Below are 24,949 nucleotides of genomic sequence, written 5' to 3' on the forward strand. Positions count from 1 at the left end.
TCCTGACAGAAAGCAAAGAGGAACTAAAGACCCTCTTGATGAGGGTGAAAGAGGAAAGTGAAAAAGCTGACTTAAAACTCAACATTCAAAAAACAAAGATCATGGCATCTGGTCCTATCACTTCATTGCAAATAGATGGGGGAAAAGTGGAAACAATGGCAGATTTTATTTTCCTGGGCTCCAAAATCACTGTGGACGATGACTGCAGCCATGAAATTAAAACACACTTGCTCCTTGGAAGAAAAGGTATGACAAACCTAGACAGCATGTTAAAAAGCAGAGACAATCACTTTGCTGACAAAGGTCCATATAGCCAAAGTTATGATTTTTCCATTAAGCATGTACGGACATGAGAGTTACCATAAAGAAGGCCGAGTGCCAAAGAATTGATGCTTTTGAACTGCGGTGTTGGAGAAGACTCTTGAGAGTCCCTTGGACAGCAAGAAGACCAAACCAGTCAATCCTAAAGAAAATCAAACCTGAATGTTCGTTGGAAGGACTGATGCTGAAGCTGAAGCTCCAATACTTTGGCCACCTGATGTGAAAAGATGACTCAATGGAAAAGACCCTGATGCTGGGAAAGATTGAGGGCAGGAGGAGAAGGGGATGGCAGAGGATGAGATGGTTGGATGGCATCACCGACTCAATGGACATGAATTTGAGCAAGCTCCAGGACACAGTGAAGGACAGGGAAGCCTGGCCTGCTGCAGTCCACAGGGTTGCAGAGTTGGACACGACTTAGCGACTGAACAACAACTCCCTCCCAAAGTGATTGTGAAGATCAAATGTACAGTCTCAAGCAGTGCCTTGTGCAGAGGATCATTTAATCCTGACAAGATGCCTCTGACCAAGTCAGGCCAGGGGTGGGCTTTCGGTTTTTGCGGGTGTTTGGGGGAAATTTTTTGATGGAGGGGAAGGAGTTGTTATTCATATTTGGAAAGAGTAAACTAAGAACAAAGATGAAATAACTCACTCAAGGTACTGGAGCCAGCCCACTGAGACTCAGGAGTTACTAAATACAGATTGTCTGACACGAGGCAGCGGCATCCTCCCAGCTCCATCTCCTGACACAGCTGGCCTGCAGCTACACTCCTCTGACCACTTTCCCCTTGGACCTCTGCTGCTGAGGCTGACCAAAGTGACTTCACTCCAGACAGATGAGGAAGGCAAGGAGCGAACTAGGAAATCTGCCTCTCCTGTGGGGACAGCCCCGCATGGTCCTGGGCCGGCTGCCCCTTGCTGCGTGCCTGTGAGGGAGTCTGTTCCTTGTGCACACAGTAAAGTGATGGGCTTGGGTTCTTCCAGCTCTGATATTTCAGCCCTAACACTGAGGGCAGAAGCTCAGCATCGCAGCAGCTTCCCAGGCATGTCTGAGCATCAGGAGTCCCTCCCCAGCTGAGAAGGTGGCGGCATGCTTGGAGGCCAGCAGAATGATGGGCTCAGGAAGGAGGAGGGGGAGGAAGAGGGAGAGGAGGAAGGTGACAGTAGAGCTTTCTGGCTTCGGGTCCTGTACACAGGTGGAGGCCCAGGAGCACTGCCTCGCTGGCTAGTATTCGAATTCCAGGGAGATTGCAGTCCCCCACCCTGTGCAGAAGAGGTAAAGCCATCTTTGGCCCACCAAGAAAGCCCAGAGTGCAGCCCTTAAGTAGCCAAGAGCCCCTCGGCACACATGAGGAGGTGACATCCTCCCACCCCCTCTCTCGCTGTACTCTCAACAGCTATAGCTGGGGGCTCCCTGTGGATACGACAGGCAGCCACTCACTCAGCAAACCCTGTGGACCAGGCCTGGTCCACAGCAGGTAAGCTCCCAGCTCTCGTGGAGCTGACGTTCTAGTTGGAGAGACGGACATTGGTCAGATGAGCCCATAAACAGATGCTAAGTTCCTAAAGTGACAAGGGCTGAGAAAGCCAAGTACCTAATTCTAGGAGAGCATGTGATGGGGGATTTGAGTTAAGTCAGGGAAGGCTTCCAGAGGAAGAGACCTTTTTTTTAAACTAATTTATTTTTGGTTGCACTGGGTCTTCATTGCTGCACTAGGGCTTTCTCGGATCGCAGCAGGTGGGGGGTTCCTCTTTGTGGCAGTGCACAGGCTTTCTCAGTACGGTAGCCTCTCTTGTTGTGAAGCATGGGCTCTAGGTGCACAGGCCTCAGCAGTGGCAGCACGCAGGCTCAGTAGCTGTGGCACGTGGTGGCATGTGGAATCTACCCAGACCAGGGATTGAACCCGTGTCTCCTGCACTGGCGGACCGATTCTTATCCACTGTGCCACCAGGGAGTCCAGGAAGGGATGTTTGAGCTGCCCTCACTAACGGGAGGGAAGAGCACTCAGACAGAGAGGTACAGAGTGTGCAGAGGCCCTGGGTGGGGGGGGGGGAAGGAAGGACACCCTTTTCACACGGGGTGTGTGAAAGGAGGGAAGTGGAGGAGGCCAGCCTGATTGGAGTGCTGAGGACAAGGCGGGAGTGGAACAGGAGAGGCTGGGAGAGTCAGAGGAGTCTGAGCAAAGGAACGTGAGGATCCTGTCTTGATCCTAAAAAAGCACTTAACAGGGAAAGCAGTAAAGGGTGTGAAAGAGGAGGGAAACAATCAGGTGGGCATTTCTAGAAGAAGCCAGTGAATGCAGCAGACCTGCAAGGAAACACTTTCCGGGGCCCAGGTGGGAGATAATGGTGGCATTGTCTGGGGTCAGTGAGGCACAGATGGAGAGACTATAGCAGGAAAAACCAAGCCTACGTTAGCGACGGACTGCCGATGGGGGGCGCTGGAGGGAGAGATGCCAGGGTGACGGCCACATCTCTGGCCTGCAGACCCTAGTGGGTGGAGATGGAAACAGTGGAAGAGAAGCAGGACTCGATGGGGTCTGAACAGGGAAGATCCAAACATCCCTTCTAGAAATGTTGAGTTTAATGTGTTCTTAAGATCTCTACAAGGAGATATCAAGCCAGCAGTCAGACAAACGAGTCTGGAGCTTCGAGGGGAGCACAGAGCTGGAGGTATGATGTGTGAGGAGCAGATGGATCAGCAGGGACTGCAGCTGAGGCTGTGGGTAGAGCGAGAAAGAGGCAAGAGCCTGGGGCCAAGTCAAGGTCTGCAAGTTTAAAACAGGAAAGAGGGGACGTCCCTGGTCCAGGAGTTAGGAGTTACCTGCCAGTGCAGGGGACACGGGTTCAATCCCTGGTCTGGGAAGATCCCACATGACGCAGGGCAACTAAACCTGTGTGCCACAACTACTGAGCCCGTGTTCCAGAGCCTGTGCTCTGTAACGGGAGAAGCCACCGCTATGAGAAGCCCACGCACCGCAACTAGGGAGTAGCCCCTGCCCACCGCAACTAGTGTAGCCAAAAAAACAAGCAGGGAAGAAGCTCAGACAAGGGAAGGAGAGGAGCGGCAGCAGTGGAGGCAGGAGGAAAAGCAACAGAGGATCATGGAGGCCGTGGGGAGAAAGCCCAGCAGAGAGCAGGGGGACCCGTGCCACGGAGTGGAAGATGCTATGGCCACGGGAGCATGGGTGAGCATGGGTGCAGTGGAGATGTTCAGGGAGTCATGAGGCCAGAAGACAAGTAGGAATGAGGAGAACTGAGAAACAGAGGGGAAGAAAAGGTGGACACTCGGTGGGGAAGCTAGGCTGGGAATGAAAGACAGAGCAGTAGCGGGGGAAGGCTAAGAAATCACTGGAGGATCGCTTTTAGATGTGTTGTTTCGTTTTTGTTTTTAATGCAGGGACTTGACAGCTGATGGAGAGCAGGGGATCTAGAGGAGAGAAGGGGAGCTGTCATCCATAGGAGATGAGGGAAGCAGGACAGCGTGGGGCAGCTGTGGATAAGCTTGTATATCCCGCTTCTGTCTCTGTCATCTAAGGGAGTTGCTGTCTTGGTGGCCCCTGTTTTTCCCATAAAGCAGGAGGCCAAATCATCTGTTGGGGGTGAGGTGTAGTAGGAAGAGAGGTCAGAAGGTTCAGACAGTGGAAGCGGTTTAAAATGTTCACCATGGAACCCGGGAGAGAAAGACGGACAGAGAAAGGGCACAGGGTCATCCCACACTGTTGAGGGCCTGCTCTGCTTGCCGGGTCACCTTCTTCACAAAGGTAATACAGACCTGCATCTTCTCATCTAAAAACTTTAAGGCCACACTGGTTTGGGAAGTCAGGCTTTGTTTCTAATTTTATTTTAGAAGGGTAATATGGTGTGTATACCACATAATTGCATGACACCCCCTGTAGGGTCTGAGGCAGCACCCTTAATCAGATACATTTGTATTTCTGAAGCAGAATATGAAAATTCACACCAAGTGAATAAAGACTATAAATAGCCTCGCATCTGTTCAGGTCATTTACTGCCAAATGAGTTATGGGAGAAAGAATAAACATTTTTTCTGTATTTCAGGGCAATTCAGATTTTGGCATTGTGAGTAAAGACATAGGAACCTATACATGCTCCTAACAGAAATCTGGAGATTATTTTTAAAATAAAATAATCATAGTCTCAGTGGGAAAGAGCTTGGGTACCTCCCTTCTCCTGCATGGCTTTTTTTTTTTTTTTTAATGATCCTCTCAGCCTGACTCTTTGCAACGCCATGGACTATAGCCTGCCAAGCTTCTCCATCCATGGGATTCTTCAGGCAAGGATACTGGAGTGGGTAGCCACTCCCTTCTCCAGGGGATCCTCCTGACCCAGCATCTGAACCTGGGTCTCCTGCATTGCAGGCAGATTTTTTATCATCTAGTACACCAGGGAAGCCCGGTGGGCGGATTACCTATGCTCAGAAGGCATGCCGTCTAAGTTCATGGGTGTCAGTCATGACTGTCCTACCAAGCTGCTTGAGCCTCAGGCTAGAAACCAAGATGGAATGGGAGGGCTCTGGGTAGTTCGGACAGTTCCAACCAGGAAGGAGCACACAATTTTGTAAGACAGGACCAGTTGAGACAGACACAGCTCTGGTCATGTCATTTGCATGTTGAAGTATCTTTAACAGTTCCCCGCTATCTGCTGGGGTTTTCCTGGTGGCTCATTGGGTGAAGAATCCCCCTGCAATGCAGGAGATGTGGGAGATGAGTGTTCGATCCCTGGATCAGGAAGATCCCCTGGAGGAGGGCATGGCAGCCCGCTCCAGTACTCTAGCCTGAAAAATTCCATGGATGGAGGAGCCTGGCGGGCTACAGTCCATGGAGTCACAAAGAGAGGGACACGACCAAGCAAGATGGTCAAGCGGCAGCAATGTCTGCTGGAAATCTGTTTCCATCCTATGTTCTGAACCTACGAAGTACTCTTCAAAAGCATCATGACCTTATAGTCTGGTCTTTGCCCGGGCTGTTTCCTCTGCCTGGAATTCCCTTGCACCTATTCACTTTCTGGTGAACACCCATTTCTCTCTCAAAACCCAGTACAAATATCACCTACTCTTTAAGCTTTTCCTGACTGCCTCTGGCAGAGCTAGTCGTGGTCCCCGGGCTCTCACAGCTCGTGTCAACAGCCCCATGACAGGTTTATGTGCCTGTCTTCCTTTCCACACTCTGTGCTTCTTAGGGGTGGAGCCCATCTCCTGTTCATCTTTGTGTGAGCAGTGCCTGGCACACGGGAGAGAAGGGAAAAGTGGGTGGAGGGCGAGAAAGAGACAGACAGAGGCTGACCTGTATCCTGGAGGTAAGCTGAGCAGGAAGGACCAGATCAGGGGCTATGAAGTGCCAGCCCTTTGGTGCTAAGATCCAGTCTTCTAGGACAAGAAGATCCTTAGGATTTAAATTTCTACTTTATAAAACAAGGCTATTTCCAAGCTGGCTTCCTTTCATTCTCTTTACTCCTCTCTCTTTCTAAAGTAATTCTTTCTTTTTGATCTACGTCAGTCATTACTAGGTTTCCCTGGTGGCCCAGCAGTAAAGAATCTGCTTGCCAATGCAGGAGACTCGGGTTTGATTCCTGGGTTGGGAAGATCCCCTGGAGGAGGAAATGGCAACCCACTCCAGTATTCTTCCCTGGAGAATCCTATGGACAGAGGAGCCTGAAGGGCTACAGTCCATGGGGTTGCAAAGAGATGGACAAGATTTAGCAACTGAACAACAACAGTCATTACTAAAGTTTTTACAAAAAGGTCTGGGCCATGTGTGAGACCTAAACACACGTCATCATTAGGATTTTCACCATCCCCTAAGCCGAAAACTAAGATGTGGATAAATTCCTAGGCCACCATCAGGGCCAACTCTCAAAAAGGGAGGCAGCCACCTAGAGGAGGATACCATCATCCCAAACTACCAACAGAGCTGGCTCTATGGTGTGTGGGATTTCTGGGAGGAAGTATAAAGAAACTGTCTGCCAATGCAGGAGACACAAGAGGTGCGGGTTTAATCCCTGGGTCGGGAAGATGCCCTGGAGTAGGAAATGGCAACCCACTCCAGTATTCTTGCCTGGAAAACCCAATGGACAGAGGAGCATGGCAGGCTGCAGTCTATCGGGTCGCAAAGAGTCAGACGTGACAGCATGCGCTCACATGAGGTAGGACTGTCTTGCATGCAAGGATTTTGGATAGAAACAAAAACTGGTTTGTGTTTGTTTGTATATTAAGATTGTATCTATTTTCTGTTCTTACTCCGTTTTTAAAAACTATGAGACATTGATTATATAATGCACAAAAGTGGAAAGGATAGTGTCATGAACTGCTATGTACCTATCGCCCAGCTTCAGCGATTATCAACACATGGCCACTCTTGCTTCCTCTGTATCCCAACCCTCCCTCTTCCCCCTCCCACCTCTAGATTACTCTGAAGTACAGTAGTGGATCCAAATCTGACATTAATAAGCCCCCCAGGAAAGCAGCCGAGAGAGCCAAAGCTTGGCCTCTGTGTGAGTGGTCCCTGGGCATCCCTGCTTCCAGCCTGCAGCATGGAGGGGCACTCTTGCCAGTGGAGATGGCCAGATGCCCAGTGCTCATCTGGGGATAAACAGGCACCTTCACCATTGAATGCCTGTGTTCCTTGAATTTAAAGGTGCTCTTTCAGGATTTCAGGGATCATGATGCCTGATTTCAACAAGGTCCTGATCATACTGTTCGGAAGATGAGCTCACAGCCAGAGCTCAGAAAGCCTAGTGTCCTTTCCAGACGTCAGGACGTGACTGCAAGAGGAGAGGTGGGAAAAGGGCTTTCCTCACTGAAATCAAGGCTCGAACCTGCCTCTGGGTGCCCTCCCTGAAACAGAGCGGCAGCTTCCTGCTGTTTGCTAGGCACACAGCTGAGTCACTTCCTGGTGCAGGGAGCAAGGTGCTCCACGGCTTTTGACTCAGCGGCATGAAGATGCTTTCTGAATCGACAAGTAGCTGATGAGCCCTCGCCTGGACTGGTGCAAGAGAGAAGTGCGTGCCCTTGCTTCAGCACAGATGGGCCCACAGACACCAGATGGCACCGAGGCACTGGGTTCCCGCTGCCCAAGAACAGTGTCACCTTCACGATGGACGAGAAGAAATACTAGCTAATGCTCACCACACCGTCTCTGCACCCTGGGACAATCCTACATGCTCTCCTGGTGGTGCTATGAGCAAGCTGCCATGGATCCCCCTATCTAGCAGCTGAGGAAACTGAGGCCCCAAGGGGACAAGGAACTAGTCTTCCCATGACTGAGTGATAAGCTGGGCTTGGAACCAGACCGTCCGACTCCAAAGCCCACCCCTGGGAGCAAGGCTGCCTTACCATCCTGCTCAGAAGTCTGACTCTAATTGTGGGGATCACCAAGTTCCTCCACGAACTGCTATGCCTGGGCCTTTGCAGGGAACCCACTTCTCTTCTCTAGGGGTTACCATATACCCATGACCCTGCGGCCCATCCTCATCAGGCAGAACCGTTCACTCGTCTCGTCCAGAGGCCACAAAGCAGATGCCCGAAGCTCCTGCCTGGCTCAGGTTGAGCCAGGCCACAGCCCTGAAAAACTGGTGCAGCTTCTGTCACGACTGATTAATAGGTAAAGGGGTTACGTGGCTTGAAACGGAAAAGGCACAAAAGGGTATTCACCCCTGTATTCCAGACACCTAACTCCTCTTCCCTAAGTGTAACCACGGTACCAGTCTCTTGCCTACCCTTTCAGTGATATTTCATGTGTATGTCAATGACATATATTGAGTTGCCCAAAAAGTTCATTCAGGTTTTTTTGATAAAGATGTTATGGAAAAAGCCAAATGAACTTTTGTCCAACTATTACAGGGCTTCCCTGGTGGGTCAGCAGTAAAGAATCCACCTGCAATGCAGGAGACTCAGGTTCAATCCCTGGGTTGGGAAGATCCCCAAGGAAATGGCAACCCACTATAGTATTCTTGCCTGGAGAATCCCATGGACAGAGGAGCCTGGCGGGTTACAGTCCCAAAGAGTCAGACACAACTTAGCAACTACACTACCATCACCATAAATATTATACACACACACCACACACATGCATATTTATTGTTTTTCTCCCCATATTTTCCCTACTGTCCACTGGAGATGTCACCCCCAATTTCAACACTCTCCCATCCTGCAGAGTTGGGAATCCACAGGGTTCCAGGGCTCCTGCCAAGCTGCCCCTTCTATCCCTGCCCGCTCATGCCCTCATCCCCACACTCAGACTCTGAAACCACCAGGCCAGGTCCTTGGTCCCAGGGCCCAGTTTAGCTCGGCTGCTGCAAGATGCCCATGACTCCTGGGTCATTCTTCACAGAGACTTCAACCCCGGGGTGGCCAGGTCTGAGCCTGCTCTGACTAGAGCCTCCATGCCCACCTCCAACTGCCTGCACCCTACCACCGGGCCCTGTCATCAGCACAGTCCCCCACTGCTGCAACCCATCTCTGGACGTTCTCTTCACCTTCAGCAGCTCAGAGCAGAATCATCTGGGGAGCCCTGACAATCTGCTTCCATCTGGACCCCACCCCCAGCAATCCTGAGCAACGAGTCTGCTTGCTGGATTCTGGTTAGCCAGGGTGGGCCTGAGCACTGGTAGCTCTGCCTGGTTCTTACAGCTCCCAGGGGAGCCTGATACGCAGGGAAGGGCTGAGCACATGACCCTAAGGCCGAGGTGGCCCCGGCAGCCTCTCAGGTGAAGGCTGTTTTCTCGCACCTTTGGGACCCCTGGGCCTGGGTGGACAGGGTGCTGCCCGCTCTCCTGTCCACTCCCCCACATTCCCCTGCACACTGCCTCTCCTCCCAACACTACTGCAGCCATCATCTGAGTGAGTTCTGTATCTCCATCAATGTCTCCTCCAACAACCTGCCCCTGGGTCCCTTTTCCTCCTCCCTTCTGAGACAGGAGGGAAGGGGGCAGGCACAGCCATTAAGAGAATGACAGAGCTGTTAAGGATACAACAAAAACTGGTTAGAGCCAGTTAGGCCCAAGATGGCTGGAGATTTCACTTTCAGTGGACCTTGAACCTCCTTATATGCTCACTGTAATATATTACCTACATGACATATACCCACAGACACCAGGACAGTTCCCAGACAGCACGAAAGACCAAAAGTGGGTGATGACCTCATTTCTCAAAATCCCCACCCTCTTCCCCAAAATAGTTGCCTATGAGATTACCCAGCCCATAAAAACTAACCACCCTATATTTGGGGGCCACTTGAACTTTCCATTCCCTGGGTCTGCTCTTGCCTCTGACACAGACTGCATTCTACCTTTGTGTAACTTAATAAACCTGCTTTCACTTACTCATTCATGGCTCATTCTTGAATTCTTCCTGAGGGAAGCCAAGAACCCTAACTTGGTAGTCCATCAGAGGGACTCACCTGAGATCTGGAACATAACCATCCTCTGGCATCCCATTTTCCCGCAACCTTCCCCCACTCTTGTCCTTTCCCCCACTTCTATAGTCACACCATGGCCTTTGTCATGACTAGCAGCTGTGCTCCAGGTAAACCTTAATTTTAAGGATCCCATCTTCCAAAGCACCCAGCTTTTTCGCTCACCTCTAGTATCTAGACTCTACAACATTCTTCAGCCTTGCTGGGAACTCCAGCCCTTTGGCCTCCCTCCATTTCACTGCCCTTCACCCTGTTTGGATCCTAACTTCCCTTCATCACTGGCTTAGTCAATGTCCACCCTTCTCCTACTCCTTCCTCACAGTCTCACCTGCCCAGCCATCTCTCCATTGTCACCCTGATAAGCTTCTGACCCGGGTGATGTGCAGCCTCCCTCTACTCTGGGCCGTCCCCAGGCAGTAGTGCTGGACACAATGTAAACCTTGGGCCCTGACACACCAGACCTTGGACTCACTATTTAACTTTGTGCTTCAGTTTCCCCAGCTGGAAAACAGGGATAACAATAATACTTTGGGACCTTGCTAGCAGTCCGGTGGTTAAAACTCTGCACTGCCAGTGCGGGGGGAGTGGGGTTGATGCCTGGTCAGGGAACTCAGATCCCACATGCTGTGTGGCGAGGCAAAAAAGATTTTTAAAAAAATCTTTTTAACAATAAAACTTCTAGAATCATTATGAATTTAAATGAGTTAATATACATAAGATGCCTCACATAGTAAATACTGTCTGCTGGAAAACATGATTGGTTTAACTGCTTCACTGTAGGAGCAGCCTGCCTTCAGAGCTGGTAAAATGTGAATAGCTGTCCACCATGGAACTGGAACCACACTTGCTATCTTCACTGCGGCGCTTGACCCTTAACCTCCATCGTCCCCCACCCACCCTGCGTGAACACACTCCCCATCTCGTGCACAATTACATCACACTCACCCCTCCTTAGGCCTCCAACCCCATGCCCCCTCACCATCTCTCCTCTCAGCTGATGACCTTGCTGCCCACTTCACATCAAAAAATGACCCAATGAGAAGAGAGTTCCCACACTGAGCAGCTTCTGGCCAGCGCTTCTCAGCTGACAGCATCTGTGCCTTAGGCTGGCTGGCCGGCCCGACGCTCCTGCTTCTGGGGGACAACGTCTGCTCTGAGCTAAGACCAACCCCTCCACCTGGGCGCTGGGTCCCATATCTCCTGCTTATTCAAGGACTTGTTCCCTCCTCTCCCATAGCATCAATTTCCCTTTTTTTATTTTCAAAAAAGCACACAATACAATGGTTTTTAGTATATCACAGGACTGCACAACCATTCCCACAATCAATTTTAGAACATCATCACTCCAAAAAGAACGCCCATATCCATTAACCATTGCTCTCCATTTGCCCTCCAACCTGCCAGAAGCCCAGTCCTAAGCGACCACTTGTCTGTTTTCAGTCTCTACAGAGTCCCCTATTCTGGACATTTTGTACGAACAGATTCACATAATAAGTGGTCTTTTGTGACTGGCTTCTTTCCCTCAGCATAATGTCTTCAAGGATGAAATCATCCATGCTGTGGCACGTACTTCACTCCTTGGTATGGCCAGCCAATATTCCATTGTATGAATATACTACCTTTTACTTTTCCATTCATCAGTTGATGGACATTTGGGTTCTGTCTACTTCTGGCTATTATGAATAATGCTGCTAGGAACACTTGTGCACAAGTTTTTGAACATATGTTTTCAGTTCTCTTGGACATGTGCCTAGGAGTGGAATTGCTTGGGTCACATGCTAACTCTGTCTAACCTTCTGAGGAACTGCCAGACTGTTTTCCAAAGCGGCTACACTATTTTACATTCCCACTAGTAATATATGAGGGGTTATTTTTATCATCAGAATTCATAACATTCTGAAATAACACCTTTGATCTCACAGTTCTCTTCTGGTTACCACTGCATTTTCCATTCCTCTGCTCCCCTTACAGCAAAACTCCTGAAAATAACTGGTCTTTATTACTTGTCTCCAGTTCCTCCCCTCCTACTTTCCCTTGAACCCACTGATACTAGACTTTGCCCCCAACACGCCACCAAAACAGCTCTTGTCAAAGCACTAGTGATCCTGCTGCTGCCAAATGCCTTGGCCATTTCTCAGTCCTCATCATCTGACCTTTCAGCAGCTTTGGACTTGATCCTCCTTCTTAAAGCACTTTCTCCACTTGGATGGAATTCTCTCCATCTCTCTCTCTCTCTCTCTCTGTGTCTCTATCTCCCTCTCTTCTCCGCCTCCCTCATTGACTATCTCTCCCCCAACCTCTACAAGCTGGGACCCCACTGTTCAGTGTTCAGTCCTTTTCTCTATGTTGGCTCTCCAAGTGACTATGACCAGTCACAACTTTAAATTCTCTAACTCCCAAATTTATACTTCTGCCATGTTCCAAAAGTACTCTCAGAGAATCAAACCTGCTCTCCCCACCATCTTCCCCCATATATATAAATGTCAACCCCCTCCTTCTAGTTGGTCAGGCAAAAGGCTTTGCAGTTTTCCTTGTCGTCCCTCTCTCTCACACCTCACATCCAATCCAGCAGCAAATACTGACGACTCTACTTTCTAAATATATCCTCAATCTGACTACTTCTCATCACTTCCATTGATGCCACCTGGGCTCCCTCCATAGTCACCTCCCATCTGGATGAATTCTGGCACCTGGATGGAGCCTTCTAGCAGGTCTTCCTATTTTACCCTTGCCCCCTCAGACGTCTATGGCAATCAGAATGACTCTAGGAAGATGGAAGTCAGATCACGTCACTACTCTGCTCAGAACTTTCCAATAGGCCCCACGACACCCTGAGTAAACAGCAGAGTCCTCACCTGGCCTGGCTCCTCATTGCCCCCCTTGACCGGTCCTATCTCTCTCCCCTCCCACTCCAGCCACAACAGCCTCCCTCAGAATGCCAGACTTGTCCAATCTCAAGGGCTTTTCATTTACTGTTTTATCTTGGAATGGAATGTGCTCCTTCCAAATATCCACATGCTCTGCTCCCTCACCTCCAACAGGTCTTCACTCAAATGTCACTTTCTCAGGGAGGCCTTCCTTGAGCTCACTAGCTATGCAGCCCTCTCCCCAGTGCCCCGAATCTTTCTTTCTCTGCTTTTTCTTTTTCTCCTTAGCAACATCACCCAACAACTCTTTTATCTTGTATTAGCTATCTCCCTTCACTAAAATATAAGCTCCTTCAGGGCCAGAAAGTTTATCTGCTTTGTTCACTGCTGGATCACAGGACCCACAACAGTGCCCAGAACATAACAAGAATTCAGTGAACAGTTGTAATTCTGATAAACATTCCCTGGAGGTTTTGGTGGTTAGATAATCTATTCTAATCCATTGTATATTGGGCAACTCACATAATTTAATGTATGGTACCCCATACTGACTTGGGTTTTTAACTGGATGGAGAGAAGCAGCCCAAAGAGTTCAAGAAGTTCATTAGCCACTAACATGAGGGACTGTTCCATCAAAGGTGCTAGTGGCTCATCATGGTATCCTGGCTACGCTGCATTCATCACACCCAGTAACAGCTTGAAAACGTGGATTGAAAGTCCAGGTCCTCTAGCTTGGATTATTTCTGATGTTGGAAGACTGTATAGGAGGGGGCATCCTCCTGATTATTCAGTACACCCATGGAGGGCCTATGCTTTGTTAAGGTTGATTCTGAGATGCCCTGGCCAGAAATCTTGGACTCGCCCACCACTGCCAGATGGCATAACCCTTGGTGATGTCATTTACACTGTGCTTGATCTGCATGAAGCAGTGGACAGACGGGGCAGCTGTGTGCAGCCACCCTGGCACTCTATAGCACTCTACTAGAGCAAGGACTTGAAATGCCTTCCAGTTCCCCATATCTCACCAGGCCCATGCTGAAATAGTCCCAGACGTGCAACAGCAGTTTGCCATGTACAGACAGACATTTGTGTCTGAGCATGGGTCCACATTTTTTGCAGATGGTTGGAAAGTTTTGTAATAAATAGGAACTTCACCCCAGCTATCACCATTGAGCCTCACTTGCCTAAAACAAATGATGGCACAGACTTTGAAGGAGATCCTTGATCCTTTGACCTCTGAGGCCCTCAAGCCTCCCCTTCCCTGCTCAATTCATCCCTCCAGTGTCAAAGGTAGGAGCTTCCTGCTCAAGGTCTCTAGATGCACCGCCCCCCAGGTTCTGTGCATACCTGAAACTCCCAAGAGCTAGATGGACCAGGTCCAACACCTGCTGGTTCTTGACCTGGTTCCTCTAGAGCCTTTCAGATTGTATTTCTTTAAGCTTCACCTCATGAAGACTCTGGGCCTCTACAAATGCTAAAGTGGGACCACACTGTTCTCTGAATATCCCAGAAAAGCTGTGGGAAAGGAGCACTCTTAGTATTCAAAGTGCACATCAACTTTTTGCATCCATCTGATTGGCAAAACTCAGATGTACACTGCAATTGGCCAAAATTGCAGCGTAACAAATGTGGAGCAACTGGGACTCCCATATACAACTGGTGGGAGTGATAACAGATGCAACCACTTTGGACAGCAATTCAGCCAACATCCAGTAAAATTGAAGACACGCATACCCCCTGAGACATCAATTCTACTGCAAAACATATACACCCTAGAGAAACGTGTACTCATGAACATCTGTGTCATATGTTTACTAACATTAGTAGCAATGGTGAGAATTGAAAACAACTTAAATGATCATCAACTGGTCATGTAATGAATAAATTCATTACAGTGAATACAATAAAGTCATGAAAATGGATACATGTAATGGAGTTACATGTATCAATATAGCTAAAATCTCAAAAAAGAGTATTTTGCAAAAATAAAAGCAAGCTGCAGAAGGTTGTATATAATGCATTTTATACAAAAATTTAAAGTATGCACATATGTTATATTTTGTTTAAGGATACACATATATATATTACAAAATTTTAAAAATGAATTAGTAGACTAAACCCCAAATTCAAGATAGTGGTTATTTCAGGGAAAGGGAAACGAATGGGAAGAGAATGGATACTTGCTATTGTTTCTGTAGAGTTGCTAAGCTGTGTCTGACACTTTTGCAATCCCATGGACAGCTGCCCACCAGGGGGCTTCCCAGGCAAGAATACTGGAGTGGGCTGCTATTTCCTTCTCCAGGGGCACTTTTATGGCATCTGTAATGTTTCATTTAAGAATGTTTATTACATTATTATATGTGTATTTATATGTCTGAGATGTTTCACTTAAAAAGATGTTTTAAAGAGTGCTAAATCAGTGAATCAGAAGGGAACAGTATTGTATGTGTTGGGCCTGGTAGCTAATCTTATGAATCGGTTCCACTGGCTTTCGGAGTTAAGTCCCAGGCTCTCCTACCACCACCCAGGGGCCCATTAGACCTGTGTGAATCTCCACATTTATGATCATCTCCAGAGTATATAATTTTCTCATAAAATTCAACAAAGTATAACGGAAAGTCTCAAGTGAACACAGTAGACTGATCACGATTCTAGAAATACAGTTGAATTCATTCATAAAAACCACTGACTTTCTTCTCACGGCTGTTTTCCCCCAAAGAACCCAGGTTTGCATTTTTCTCTTCTTTGTCAGACATCACATGTTCACAACAACATACCCCAGCCAGGTGGCTCCAGAGTCACACTCACGCCTCAGGAGATTCACTAAGCGCTTCATAGAGCAGACCTCTGTGCTCGTTCACACAGAAATCTCAGATGTTACATCCAAGAATGCCGAGGGCCAGTCATTCCTGTCTGATGAATATAGAAGGGTGTGTGTCCTGCATCTTGTTACCCACCCCCAAACATCAGCAGTTTGGAGCTTCAGAGCAGGAGAACTGGGAGGGAATGGGGCTTTCAGACTCCACTAGATCTGGGTTCTTCTCCCTGTCATTTGTACGGACCGCCTGTGTAATCATTCGTGTGTGTGTGTTTACCCAAACACATGTGTGAGACAGCACTATTACGGGACAAAGTCAAGGCACAGGACTGGACACGGTCCGGTCTGCAGGCACAGGGCCAGAGCCCTGCCAGGCCAGACTGAAGCTTCACCAGGCCCCTGATATTGCTACTGATCAGCTGGCATTTGGAACTGAACTTTCTAGCCTGCCCACCAGGGCAACTAATGTACTTCATGCCCTTGAAGGGCATGCCAATCTGCATTTGAAATTCTCTTATTCCTCAGTGGACCGGTGCATGCCAGCTGTGCCTAGTGGTCTGAAGAGCAACAGAGAGACAGGGCCACCTGGTGGGCAGAGACCATGCTTAGGAAACTGGGTGTCCACCTTCAGAACATTTATGCCCCTGAGGCAGCCCTGGGAGCCATGCACCATGATCCTGCTCTTCCCTCACTGGGCTATCGGGAGGAATAAATGAGAGAGACGTGGCTGGCTTCAGTAAGGGTAAAATCATGATTCACGTGGTCTTTTACCTTTAATAAAATAGTAACCCCATTCCCCTGATTTGGGTACAAGCTGGGATTCTCAGGGAGCTTTCTTCTCTTAGGCATCTTCTTGGTACCTACTGTCAACAGATTCACTCAATGAACCCCCACCCCCACCCCCACAGTCTGGCCAAACCTGACTCTCCCCTCTGGCCTTAAGCATGTCCAGTGTCTTTCCACAATCGTGCATATAGTTCCGTTGAAATCCTATCTGCTCCCCGAGGCTGTTTCAGACGTCACCTCCTCCCTGAAGCTTCGGATTTCACCCATACTGAGGCTCCGTCTCTCTCCTTGGAGCCGTGCATGCCGGGCCCGTGCTCCCTTCCCTGGTCCCTCCGTCCAGCAACCGACAGAGAGCCCGCCACCCAGCGGGCCCGCAGCGAGTGTTACACTGCATGGAACAGATGAGGCCCAGCAGAGCGGTCCATGTTCCCCAGGAGCCTGCGACCCTTACCTTGGGAGTGAACATATGTAGGATGCCGTCGATGGCCCCCCGCAGCAGCAGCCCCCGGACCAGGAAGCAGGCCAGCACCACGTAGGGGAAGAGGGAGCTGAAGTACATCACCTGCAGAGAGAACAGGGACCCACTGTGGGGCACAGCCCCTCCTGCAGCTGGCAACCCCTCCCTGCTCCCAGCTGGGGTGCACGAGCCGCCTCTGATGGCGGCAGAAAGCAGAGCCCCAGGACCCCCCGGGCATGCTGCCAAACCCACTGCACGTCTGGCGCTGAGCCACGGCAGAAGCAGGCACACAGACAGGCTGGAGTCAGCGTGGCTGTGCCTGAGGCTTGTTTTTCCCTTTCAAGAGTTGGGGGGGCTGGGCCCGCAGCCTCGCCACCCCCAAGGGCTGCCACTGGGGTGAGGAACCCTTTGCTCTTCCCTCTTCATTTTTTTAATGTCTTCATGTCAGCTTTTCTGTCCCTGACTCCAAGGGACTCCCTAAGGATCTCCCCTGTCCTTGGAGCTCCTCTGACAGAAAGCATCCAGGAGGGTACAGGCACGGCTTCCAAACAAAAGCATCAGAAGAAGGTCCTGCCTCTTGTGATTATAAAGTATATGTTATTTTCTAGCACATGCATTTCTTGAACATTTCTATATCCCCATGTGCCTGGCACAGAGCCACCCACAAAGGAGATGCTTACAAAAAGTTTACTGTGCTGAAACAAACCATGAGGGCTGTTTGGGGAGGATGGTGTAAAGGTTAAAAGAACGCATCTCCAGAGTTAGACCACCTGAGTTCTGATCCCAGTTCTACCATTTTCCAACCATGTGACCTTGAGCTATTTATTTAAACTTGGGGTGCCTCCATTTCTTCATCTATAAAATGGGTATAATGATTCCTAACTCCAAAGGTTGTTGTGGTCCAAATGCACTCATAAATGTGGCAGTGTGTGATCAGTGACATGAAGTGCTAGCTACTAGTCTGGCCTTTGGAGAGAAAAGAGGCAGTGGCTGAGGTAACATTACCTTTCCAGGGCTTAGCTTCCCTGCTCATCATATCCACCGAAGAACCTGAAGCCTTAGACAGACAAACAAGGTTCTAGTTTGAGCCCTGGGGCTGACTAGCTGGCTGTCTGATCATGGGTGAGATTTTTTTTCCCTTTTCCAAGCCTCAGTTTCCTCATTTGTAAAATGGGTAGGTTGAGCTATAGGATTTCTAACATCTTTTCCAGCCCTGGAAGTCCATGAATATTGATACATGACAAGAAAGGGTCCTTATTTGAAGGGAAAATGACCTGCTGGGAGAAGGTGTGTGGGGTTGTGCTGGTCTGCATCCTCAGAGGCTCTCAAAGTCCCCTTCACTCAGAGCACCCACCTATTCACAGAGCCCATTAGTTAGATATACAGTGAACTGTTAGTTTTCACCAAAAATTGTTGAGTAGGCTTTTCTAGGATTTTTGCTAGGGAAGCTGAGGGGCAAGGGTCTAGCCAAACATTCTAGTTCAATACTCCTGGTTTTTTTTTTTCCTTAAAGTTTGCAGAGCAGTCCTGAGTTATCTGAGCATGAAGGCAGCTGGGGTCACGGCAATGATCTTCCACAAACCCACGTGGTGGGCTGGCCACAGGGACCAATACTACAGCAGTGACACTCCCATCTCGGACCTTTCACGGGCGACCCAGAGTTCTCCGCCCCTGCATTCCACACTTTTTTGCAGCACCCTCTCCCCGAGTAAGTGTGGGTGCCCCGGCCCCCTGGCCACTCACCTTCCCCGAGGACTGGATGCCCTTGACAACAGCCATGCCCACGATGCTCCAGGCCACGAGGAGGCAGAGAGTCATCTTCCAGTTGAGGCCCCCGCTCTCCGAGATGGAGTTGGAGATGTCCAAGGCCTCTCGGTACCAGAAGTAGGTAGTGGCTGAGCTCTTCTCACACTCTGCCTCCACCACTGAAATGGCAGCAAAGGCCACAAGGGGCCTGTGGGACCACCTCCTCGGCTGGACCCCCAATCCAGCGCAGCTGAGCATGGTAGCAGGAAGGGATTGTATTGTTCTGGGCTAGCCAGGATCTGGCAGATCCTGAGGACTCCTGGGCTCCTGAGGGGCCTGGGAGGCTTTAGGACACACTGATCTAACTGAACTCCCACTCATGCCATCCTCCTGCCCATGTCCATCAATGGAGAGCAGGAAGGATTAGGCAGAACTGGCCTCAAGTTCCTTGGGAAAGGTCCTGACCTAGGAGCCAGACACCTGGGTTCTCATCCTAGATCCTTAGCGAAATCAGTGGTGTGACCATGGGAAAGTTGTTTCTGAGCCTCAGTTTACCCATTTATGAGGTGGCATAAATCATCCAGCCCTTTATAGGACTGGCATGTAAATATAGATTGTTTCCAGACAGAACAGTGCTAGAGTAACATGGGGTAGTTAATAATAACTAAACAAAACTCACAATTTCCAGAGTTACTCCTACACTCACTATTTCATTCAACCCCTATAAGAACTCTGTGGGACAGGCTGGCAAGAGATCATCATAAGGGGACATGAGGGGACTTCCATGGTGGTCTAATGGTCAAGACTCCATGCTTCCAATGCAGGGGGGAAGGGTTCAATCCCTGGGTGGGGAAACAGATCCCACATGCTGCATGGCCGAAAGAAAAAGAAAGTGGGAGAGATGAGGATCAGAGAGGGTAGGTGGCTTATCCAAGGTGGCATAGCAAGTCAACGAAATCCCAAAATCTGCAGGGAAGGAATGGAGACTCAGATGTAGAAAATGGATTTGTGGACACAGTGGGGGAAGGAGCGAGTGGGATGAATGGAGAAAGTAGCATCAACAGCCTAAGCCTCCCCTCTTAGGCTCTGTGGATTCCTTCCTGGGACAGAGCTAGCTGGCATCCCCAGGTGGGTTCCTCAAAAGAACCATACTTGCCTGCCACGGTCCCATTCCTGGAGACAGGGCACTCACTCCAGGGCAGTGGGTACTGGAAAGACTTGAAGAAGTAGAAGATGCTCCACCCGATGATCACATTATAGTACAGCCCCACAAAGAGGCAGACCTGCAGACGGGGTCCACGGGCATCACAGAGGCTGCAGGCAGCTCCGCCCCTTCCCCTCCCCCATGCACAGCCTTGAAGGAGGAAGAGGAGAGCCGGGCTGGTGGCCACAGAGGGCCTGCTCCCAATCCTCCGCTCATCTGTTATTCGGGGAATCCACAAAGGAATGCTTCAGATATTAAAGTTCTCTCCTTTAAGCAACGAAGTCTTAAAATGTTAATCCTTTCCAGTTTGAAATTCCTCTAAGATGCTTGAAGCACTTCCCCATCATTTCCTGATGACTCAGGATTATAATTGCAGAACTGCCCTATGGGGCTATGGAGGCATGCCCAGTTATCGCTGCCACAGTAAATGGCCCCAGACAGCTGTGCTTATTGAGGTTTTGTAGATGCTTCTTATTGGCTCCCCATGTCCTCCCTTCTCTCAGGATGCTGCTTTCTCTTTGGTACTGTCAGAAGCCTGCCTCTAGAAAGACACGACTTCTCATTTTTTGGAACATGATAACCAACCTTGATAGAACTGTATTTAAAACAGAAGCACATGGATTCTGACTGAGGGTCAAAGGGGTTTCCTTTGAAAGCAATGCTTCTACATGTAGAGATTTTCTGCATCCACTTAGGGTGCAGAGACCCCTGCCTATAGCCAGAGACCCCCTCTCTCTCCAGGGGCCTGGCTATCTGATGTATGTGACACTGCTGGGCAGTGTGAGGGCTGAGAGACCCTGGCTTCATCAATTTTGTCTGAGCCCTGGTATGCATGAGCAGACACTCCTATAACATACCTTACATGTGTGGGAATATAGCGGCAGAGATACCCACTGCCTTTACTGGAATACTTACAGTCCAAGGAGGAGACCCCACTCACACTCATGCACATACACAAGGCCAGCCCCAGCGGAGGGCGCTGTATTCGGTCATGTCAACCTGTGCAGAGGTGATCTCTCCCAGTCTCTGCCTGAGGCAGGTTTGGGCTGGCCCTGTTGCCAGGCCAGACAGATCCTTCCAGAGGCAGATTCCAGTTTTTATCCCTGGTGTGAGCATGGCACCTGCAGGCTTTGCTCTTAAGGGAGGCTCGGTTTCCCCACCTGGAGAGCTAAGCAGGGCCTCATCTGCAGCCCCGTGGATCAGCCTGGAGCCCTCATGGAGCGTCCCCGTCCAGGCCAGTGGGGTCTCCCCATCCCCCACTGTCCCAAAGCCACACCCCTCCTGGGTCAGCCACAGGCCCCTGAGGCCTTCTTCAGCTCTGCTCATGCGCACAGCAAACTGGAAAGGAGACACCATACCCCAAGGCTGCCTTTTCTCACTTAGCCAAATAAAATACCCTCTAACCCAGGAGAAAGGACGGGCCTCCCTCACAGAGTGCTGATGGGCTGGTAAGCAGAGCGGGTATCTGGGATGGTTCACGTGTCCCCAGAGAACTCTGGCTGAGATGTCCCAGGCCTTTCCTCCTTCATAATAATCCCAAATATTACATCATTCAGGCAGTGGTGCCCACTTCCAGTTTAGGAAGTATGTGGTCCTGAGACCACAGTACTCAGGATGAGGGTCTCCCTCACTGCCCTTCACCCCTCCCAGGACTCTGGGCTGTAAGCCCTGTGCCCCAGAGCAGCCCCTCTGCCTCCCGGCCTGTGCCCGCCACCGGCCCCCAACTCACTATGCAGCTGGAGAAGCCGATGCCGCCCAGGCGGGGGCACACGTAGTGCCACACGCCGATGCTGCCGCGGCGGATCCTCTGGCCCACGGCCAGCTCCAGGAAGAAGAGCGGGATCCCAATGATGATCAGCAGCACCAGGTAGGGCACCAGGTAGGCACCTGGGGAGGAGGGAGGGATGTGGGAGGACGTCTGGAGCACGGCAGCCAGGTCAGGGAGGCGTGGCAGCCAGGTCCTACAGCCTCAGCCACATCTCCAATCATCCTCAAACTGCCCCAGGCCCTGTGCTCCTCCTCCAGGAACGCTCTGGCTTACACATGCAACTTACCACACACTGGCTGCCCAGACCTCCTTCTCCCCCTTGGCTCCACTGACCCAAAACACAAAGGGAGGAGCCAGATGGATGTCAACACCTAATATCCACAAGGCTGGACTCAGAGGCAGACATCCCTACCTCCTGACGCATTCTGTGGACACCTGTTCACACCCGCTCCCCCCCACAGAGGAGCAGCCCCCACTCACTGGCCCCTCAGAGGCACAGACCCTGGGGCACCGTCCTCCCCAAGTCTGGGGGACCAGATGCTGACACAGCAGACTGGACAGCTCCAGGGAAGCAACGCTTGGAAGCTCTCCAGGGACACAGGGTCTGACAAGCATCGCCATTAATCTACAGCTAATTGGGAGGAACGGAAGAGAAATTAGCAGTTTAGGAAAGCATAGCCAGGAGGATCATAAAGGATAGAATGGATCTCGCTAAAGATTCCAGACAATAAATTTAGCTCGCTGTCTCAGGTCTCACTGCAGACACAATCTCGATTCCAAGTGACAGGGCATTTAGCAGAGGAATTAAAACCATGTCTGGACACAGACAATTGACCCCGGTGGAGAGCTGTGCCAACAACCCAGTCCTGCGAGCGGTGCTATTGGCACAGCCCTGCCTGTCTGTTAAAGGTGTCTCCAGTGCCCAACATCCCCAGACAATCCCCTGCAAGCTGGGAGCCTCCAGAAGACCCCCCAGCCACACTGCTCTGTTCCCCATAATGCAACATCCCAACATGTGTAATAAACCCAGGAGTCAGGCACCTCTGGGGCCCATGACTCGGCACTTGGCAACAGCTCATCGTTAGCTATTCTGTACCAGGGTGTGCAGTGGGGCTATCTGGGCTTCAGAAGGCACCGACAGTATCCCAGGAGAGCTGGTGGGACCCTGGGGTTCACCTGAGCACTGTCAGCACGTGCACACACATCACACACGATCAACTGAGCATATACATGCTGAGGGAGGGGCGTGGGTCCAATGGAGCTAGTCAGAAAAGGCGCCCAGGGGAGCAACCCCCCGCAACTTATATAAGAGCATCTAATTCATGCAACACACACGTGCACATGGTCACATGAACGCATCAATTTAACTTGTCACTAACGAGCCTCTGCATCCTGTTATAAAAGGAGAGGGGCCTGAAGGACCCCTGGTTCTGTCTTGTAACCCAGCTCTATCTCGTGGTCTCCAGCTCTGGGAAACGGAAGAGGAGAGGAGTGATCTGAAGGACAGCACAGGGACACAGGCTCCCTGGTTTTGTATTTCACCCACGAGTCCTCAGGTCGGGGAAGATGTGCAGGGAGACAGGTCTCAAGGGTCAGAGAAGTAGGACAGCATCTTCTGTGGATGCTTTTCTCCTCTTCCCAAGGAACTAAGGAGAGTCTCCAGGTAATTGCTGTCCAAAGACAGGTCCTGCTGCAAAGACTTGGCCCCCACCAGCCACCACTCAGGCCCCAGGACTCTGACTGACTGGAAGTTTCTTCAACACACTGAGGTCTAGCTAACAGGGCTCAGGGGACTGCAGGCTGGATGAGCAGCATTCTGCCTGGGTTCATCACAGGTGCTTTTTCCATATCAACTCTTATTTATTAAAATCATTTGGACATGCACCCTCCTCTACCTTAGAAAATACAACTGGGGACACATCAGAATTTACTTTGATGGTTCAGTGGTTTTTGGGGCCTCAGGTCATCAGTCTAAACAGCTGGAAGCACTGTTCAGGGAGTTATAAAATTTAGCAGAACATGGCTACAGAGAGTTAGATTCTGGGATCTCTGAGGCTTCCTGGATCTCTAGCATGTCTTGCTATTAATAGCAAACCCCAAGGTGGGCTTTGAAAGACCACCTTGATCTCAGCCTGTTGAGATGCATGCTGAGTGAGGGTTGAGATCCAGACCCTTAAGTCAGACCTTCTGGGCTCAAGTCCTGGTTCCACCGCTTACTGGCTCTGTGACTTTGGGCAAATTGCTTGATCCCTCTGTGCCACTGTTTTCTTATCTATGTAAAGAGGATGAAAATATTAAGTAGAATCATATGAAATTGCTGATATTTGATCCTTTTTTACTTACGAAGATGCCCAGTTCATACACTTCAACTGTACATCTATTGCACAGGGCTTCCATGAGGATTAAATGAGTGACTTACCCAGAGTAAGCACTTGATGACCATTTGCCTACTTCTCATAAAAATAAAGAGGAAAACAAGCAAACTGCGAGGATGAAGAATAAAGAAACTGTCAACATCTGGTGGAGCTAAGCGGAGTTTTGGAGTTTCCATCCAAAATTAAGCAGTTCTCACTGGATCACTCAGGGCTCAAAACCAGAGTTTTGACTCTCAGACCAACCATCTCCTGTGACAATCTGCCTCCTTCCAAAACACATTTAAGATGACTAAAATGTTTACGATGACTATAAAAACCAGTAAAATGTAGGAGTTAAAGGTAGAGATAAAGAGGGATTCCAGGAATTAGAAAGGATGGGAAATGAAGGTAGGAGCATGGAATGGGGAGTATCAGAGTCCTGAGACCTGAAAATGCTTTTCTTTTGGGGGTTGTTCGTGATGTCTAGTGCCATGGCAACGGTCTGGTGACACTGGGAACTAAAGACTTTGGCAAGAATGCTCCCTGGGGGCAGGGGGGTGGTGGAATGTGTGGCGGGGAGGACTCTGTGATTCAGCACTGAGTGCTCAGGCAGACTGATTATCTCAGCCATGGAGGATATGGCTGGAGGCTGCCAGCCGAAGCCCCTAATGCAACGCGCCCTCTGAAGTCATTTTGGGTACTTTGAGCTTTTAACATCTCACAGCACTTGAGGGAATCACACACTTCCCTTTGTATCTTTGCTTTGGGCAGGCCTTATATCAACTCAGTGACTTGGGCCTAGCCATTGCCATATAGGGGCTTTCCTGGTAGCTCCGTTGGTAAAGAATCTGTGTGCAATGCAGGAGACTCTGGTTTGATTCTTGGATCAGGAAGATCCCCTGGAGAAGGGATAGGCTACCCACTACAGTATTCTTGGGCTTCCCTGGTGGCTCAGACCGTAAAGAATTCTCCTGCAATGTGGGAGACCTTGGTTTGATCCCTGGGTTGGGAAGATCCCCTGGAGGAGGGCAGGGCAACCCACTCCAGTGTTCTTGCCTGGAGAATCCCCATGGACAGAGGAGCCTGGTGGGCTACAGTCTACGGGGTCACAAAGAGTCGGACACGACTGAGCGACTAAGCACAGCACATGGCATACCACACAGATTGAAAGCTCTGATCGGCAGCTATTTATTG

The 24,949-nt window shown here is 50.0% G+C and overlaps 1 protein-coding gene across 2 annotated transcripts in view; it reads right to left on the reverse strand.

Moving 5' to 3' along the window:
* SLC6A17 (solute carrier family 6 member 17) overlaps window positions 1-24,949 on the reverse strand; it is a 54,333-nt gene that overhangs the window by 11,507 nt on the left and 17,877 nt on the right. For both annotated transcript variants that reach the window (XM_043877293.1, XM_043877294.1), the window contains exons 3-6: window positions 21,363-21,520; window positions 19,586-19,712; window positions 18,427-18,608; window positions 16,678-16,788 (exon numbers count right to left, since the gene is read on the reverse strand). In XM_043877293.1, the coding sequence (XP_043733228.1) occupies window positions 16,678-16,788; window positions 18,427-18,608; window positions 19,586-19,712; window positions 21,363-21,520 (578 nt within the window). The remainder of the gene's footprint in view (window positions 1-16,677; window positions 16,789-18,426; window positions 18,609-19,585; window positions 19,713-21,362; window positions 21,521-24,949) is intronic.

This window comes from Cervus elaphus, chromosome 20, assembly GCF_910594005.1.
Source record: "Cervus elaphus chromosome 20, mCerEla1.1, whole genome shotgun sequence".
NCBI classification, from domain to species: domain Eukaryota; kingdom Metazoa; phylum Chordata; class Mammalia; order Artiodactyla; family Cervidae; genus Cervus; species Cervus elaphus.